The sequence below is a fragment of the Poecilia reticulata genome, linkage group LG23 (assembly GCF_000633615.1).
Source record: "Poecilia reticulata strain Guanapo linkage group LG23, Guppy_female_1.0+MT, whole genome shotgun sequence".
Lineage (NCBI taxonomy): Eukaryota > Metazoa > Chordata > Actinopteri > Cyprinodontiformes > Poeciliidae > Poecilia > Poecilia reticulata.
The window spans coordinates 4,671,804-4,677,240 of NC_024353.1; the positions used below are offsets into that span (position 1 = coordinate 4,671,804).

The window sequence follows — 5,437 nt, forward strand, 5'->3', positions numbered from 1 at the left end:
GAGGAGCTGGAAGAAGTGGCTGGGGAGAGGGAAGTCTGGGCCTCCCTTCTGAAGCTGCTGCCCCCGCGACCCGACCCCGGATAAGCGGAAGAAAATGGATGGATGGATGGATGGATGGATGGATGGATTATGAATGTATTTTTTTCATTAAACTTCAGGCGATTTCAGGATTTGCTGGCATCTTCCTAGTTCTACTGATCACATATTGCTAATTTGACAAGATTAGCTACTCTATTTCTGAGATCCACGTTCATTAAATATCCATATGTTTGTTATCATTACTGTAATTTTTACTCACGTCATCAATAAAGATTACAGCACATTTTTTTTATATCTCACGTTCCAGAACTTCACTACATTTTCAGTCCTCTTTCATATTTTAAAACATAAAAATTCGATAAGAATATAGATTATTATCCTTATTATAATAAGTCTGGAAACAAAGTTAACAGAAAAGTGAGTAAGGAGGGAAAGAAAAAGGATTGAAAGAAGATAGATGTAATGAAGGAAGAAAGCGTTAAAACAGATGAAGGAAAAGCATGAAAGGAAGGGATAGGACAATGAAGGGAAGTAAAGGAAAGAATGAAAGGCAGAAACGGGAGGTGCACACCAGCATCCTGACCATCCCTCACCTGCCTCTGCTGGTTGAGCAGGAGTTGTCCCCTGGAGCTGAGAGGTGTGACCAAGAGACGGTATCCAGTCACATCCCCCGTAGCCTGGCTCCACGTCAGCCTGAAGGAGCCGTGGGCCAGCTCACTCACCTGCAAGTCTCTGGGACCAACCACGTGCCGCTCACCTGCAGATGACGTAAAGAGGAAAAGTATGCTTGGCACACAAACAGATTAAAGTTTGCCAACCTAAAAAAAAAAAAGTTGAAGATTCCAAAATATAAAAAAAAAAAAAAAAAAAAAAGAGTAGAAGTTCATCCTAACACAGCAAGAAAGTCATGGTTTAGATTGAAGCAAATTCATGTGTTAAAATGGTCTACTCAAATCTGTGCCAGTCTGTGGCAAGATGCTGCAATTAATGTTCACAGATGGCCTCCATCAAATATGATGTTAAACTAGAGCCTCTAAACGCATGCAGCTGTTATAGACATGCATCAAAAGACTTCAGAGTATTGACTTTGGTTGTTGTTCTTAAAATTTTTTCTAAAATATGCATTTTTCCTTCTTCTTTCCAATCATTTTCTCCATGGTTAATCAAATGGAATCTGTTTGAAAGATGAAAACATTTGATACAAGGCCCAGCGGTTACAACTTCCTTTGCAGCTCACAAAAATCATATATGAAAGTAAAAGCACTGATAGTATTTGTGGAACAAGCTTACTTGGCTGGATGGTTTTTACAGGTCGTGGAGGTTCAGAAGCACTGAAACATAACCTCCGGGACAGTTTGGGAAGGAGAGTTTCCAGGAGAGAGAAGTCTGCGCACTCCAAAAGATGTTCCCCGAAGGGCTCAGAAACGATCCTTCTCAACTCGGACACATCGGCTCCTCTTACGCCTTAATATTAAAAACAAAAATTGGAAAAAAGGGGTTGGGGGGAAACAGAATTATGAGTAGAGATCTATAATTGTGTCAACTCAACAGGTTTGATTTCAGTGATTTGGCACTGGAAAGAGAAACAGCATACTGCCAGGGGAATTGCATGTTGAGTAATCCTTATTAGATCATTAAATAATCCACAAATTCACACACAGAACTAGTCATATACTCTACAGCACCAATTTCAAGGCATAAGTGTTTTGGGTTTAAGTTTGTGAAAGTACCTCCTGAAAAACTTTAAAATATATGCATTATTAATGTGAATGAAATATTTTTTTTATGCTAGTCTTCTAATTAAGTACTTGTTGATGCAGTGTTGATGAACAGGAGCAGAGAACTCTTGTGTCAGAGGTGCAGATGAAGCACACCGAATCTCCTGATGAAAAATAGCTGCTATTAGCGCACCATCCGCTAATGAGCAGTAATTACCGCACCGCTGTCGTCTCAGAATTAAGTTTGTTTGGTTATGGCAGCGTGCAGGACGGAGAAAAAAAAAAAAAAAAAAAAAAAAAAAAAAAAGGTAAGGATGAGAGCAAGAAAGTGTAGGGCCAAGTTGAGTATCAGGAAGTGCACTTTAATAAATGTGAGATTAAGTTTATGTGGTACGAATAAATACACACGTACACCCTCTGAATAAGAAACGCAACACATTCAAACAAATACCCACACCGAAAACACAAATTCAAATGCATGGGACATGAATGTCTAACAGCGGGACACACCTGACAGACCAGCAGAGCACAGATCAAATCTGAAGTTGGTTGCTGCAGTGGGGATGTTGAAGGAATTCTCAATGCCTACTTTCACACTCACCTACTGCAAAGAGTGTAATCCCACTGTCTGCAACCACCTTGGCTCCAAGGTCGACCTGGTCATCCGAGCGTCCGGTTGTGATCAAAACAACAATCTGTGTTACAGAGAGACAGGAAATTACATACGCCACAACATATTAACAGGTTTATGAATATTTATTCACGCCTTAAATTTATGCCATTTTCATGCTAATTCAGATGCTAATAATGTTGTTTTAGAATACCATTTAGAGACAGCTAATGGGAAATATAAAGCCAATAATAAGCATAAAAATTTCAGTGTGATCCAGATTTATTAGCTATGTATCTGCCCTGAACTTGTATACTCAATTTATTTTTGTTTTGCCTATTTGCTGGCATGACTAATTCACTAAATCTGCCCTCCGAGCAAATTTTCTAAATAAGAAGCCTCCATTGAAAATCGATTATTCTCCTCAAATCCTCCATCGGCGTTGACATGGTTTACTTCTCAATTACAGACAAATTACCTAAATGGATGAAGAGGAATTTGCAACAGAGACTGAATTTTCCAACTTCATTCCTGAATGAGTGAGGAAGAGGAGCCTGACAGGTCGGTGTGAGAATATAGCTGCTGTTCAGCAAATGATCGGATTGACGAATTTAATAATTCATCCTCCTCCTCTGTTCTTTTCTTACGCACACACTTGAAAAATGTGTGTAAGAGGGCAACCTGTTTTGCCTTATAAAGATTGAAAAAGTTAAGAAGTCTTTTTTGGTGACTTTGAGGGGGGGGAAAAAATGGATCTGGGTTGATATTACTTGCAGTTTTCTCAATGCCAGAAAATCTGTTGCAATGTTACAAAGTAAAGCCTTTTTTGGAGTGATGCATTCCAGAACTGCAGACATGAATAAATATTAAGTGGAAGGATATGAACAAGACTGCACTTGAAATTTCTTGGATTCGAGAAAAGCTACCATGCAAATAATGCTTTCGAGTGTCTGCTTAATGAAACTAAATCTGTGCTGATGTATTATCTTATTAGAAGGACGCTCAGTTAGTTTAATCTTTGTCAATGACCAACGGATTTACAGATTGTTTCACGTTCACAACCATTTGGAAAGTCGTCCATTATTGACAGCCTGATTGAGCATGCAGAATCTGTGCTGGAAAATCTATAAATTTCCCTTTTTTTTTCCACCCCTCTCCAAACAGAAGACAATGCGAACAGATGAAAATCTGCTGTCAGCCGCAGACACGCGATCGATTTTTATTTCAAGCATACAGCGGGACGCTTTAATCAAATTCACGGCAGTGTGAAATGGTAGACCACTTTGTTTGTTTATGCCACGGTGTCCTGTGGAGTACAAATACAGACTCCTGGCAAGTCGTTTCCTGTCATGCGGGGCACGGTGCATGCACGCATTTGCAGCATGGATTGGTATCTCGAACGGCTTCTTTCTCCAACTCGTGATCAAACATGTGCACGTTAGAGGCATCAGACAATTAAATAAAACCAGACAAGTGCAGTTACCCATAATTAATCTCAACATGCGAACTGCAGTACCTTTGGGGTAAAATCTCGGCTGATGGCAGGGCTGAACACAGAATCTACAAGGAACTGGAGAGCGCTGCCCGTCCTCCTGGATCCTCCACCGTAGGGGAGGTTTCCAACAGTTCGGAGCACGTCCTCAAGTGAACTGTAGTCTGTCAAAGCAACCAGCATCCTGTAGAGCAAAGACATGAAGCAAAACTGGGTCACGTAGAGATGATGGAACAGGAGACAGGAACGGGGTTTCTGTGTGTGTAAAAACTTGTTTAGATGACTTCTCAACCGAGAGGAAAAAACAAGTCTTTGACATGGTGTCAGAAGTTCATGCTCGACTACCTCGGAACATCCCCAAAGAGAGTGACACCAAAGCGAACCCCCTCAGCTCCCACTGTGCTGTCCTGAAATGAGGACATGATGGCTGAGATGAAGTCTTTGACTCTGAAAAAGCTGGCCTGACCCACACTCCATGACTCATCCAACAGGAACACAATGTCTGCCTGCACCACCGTCCGGCAAGCTAAAAGAAAAAGAAAGAACGAAATAGGTTAACTTAACAGGGATATAGTGCCTTGCGAAAGCTTTCTCATCCCTTGAGCTGATAAACATTGTGTTATGCTGGAACCCCAAATATTTTCTTGTGATTTATGAAATAGACCAACACAAAATAACTGCAAAGTAGAGGGTAAAATTATAAAAACCTGACCAACAAAGTTGTGGAAAAGTGCAAACCAGTAATATGGTCAAGACGATATCCAAAGCTTTGAACATCTCAATCAATCCTGCTTTTCCGAAAGCTGGTCACCATTTAAAACAAACCGTGTTTATGTGCTATAAAGATGTATTGTCTTAATGTGCAAAATTGGTAGAGGCACATTCAAAAAAGATTGATCTTTTCTTTCCCCATCACAATTATGCATGATTTATTGTTAGTCTATGACATAAAAATCCCAATAAAATAGGCTCAAGTTGTGACAAATTATGGAGAAGGTTAGGGGGTGCAATTACTTTTGCAAGGCAATGTCTATGAAAAATAGGCAAATTTGTCTTTTAAAAATTAATTCCACTTTGTCTAAAAATAAATGAAGGCTTGCTTTATCATTCGACTATCCAGATGAAACAAATTAGCTTGAAAAAAGAAGCAAATCTGTTTCAATGGCTTAAGACATGGATTCCTAGGCTGGCCACTAGAGGGCAGTCTTGTTCCACCGTGTTAGGCACTTTCCTTCTCGTTTGCTTCTGTCGTGCAGCCAGACCGCCACACAAATCCCCATGAATTTTTAATGAGACACAAGTGAGCCAAAGAGACCATCAATATTCTGAGCACTCCAGCAATAAAAGTTTAGTACAGCAATGAGGGACGCTTAGAATAATAAGGTAAACACACCCAAAATCAGGGTCAGTTGCCTTGCTTAACAAATGCATTTAACATGCAGTTTGGAGACATTTAGATGCTTTTCAATGTGAGGAGAGCAGCCTGGATCCTGGTACACACACACACACACACACACACACACACACACACACACACACACACACATCAATATTCTGAGCACTCCAGCAATAAAAGTT

The 5,437-nt window shown here is 40.2% G+C and overlaps 1 protein-coding gene across 1 annotated transcript in view; it reads right to left on the reverse strand.

Annotated features, from left to right (window-relative positions):
• col7a1l (collagen type VII alpha 1-like) overlaps positions 1 to 5,437 on the reverse strand; it is a 50,679-nt gene that overhangs the window by 23,672 nt on the left and 21,570 nt on the right. Inside the window, exons 5-9 of the mRNA XM_017302667.1 lie at positions 4,205 to 4,385; positions 3,884 to 4,043; positions 2,359 to 2,452; positions 1,330 to 1,503; positions 633 to 796 (exon numbers count right to left, since the gene is read on the reverse strand). Of these exons, the coding sequence (XP_017158156.1) occupies positions 633 to 796; positions 1,330 to 1,503; positions 2,359 to 2,452; positions 3,884 to 4,043; positions 4,205 to 4,385 (773 nt within the window). The remainder of the gene's footprint in view (positions 1 to 632; positions 797 to 1,329; positions 1,504 to 2,358; positions 2,453 to 3,883; positions 4,044 to 4,204; positions 4,386 to 5,437) is intronic.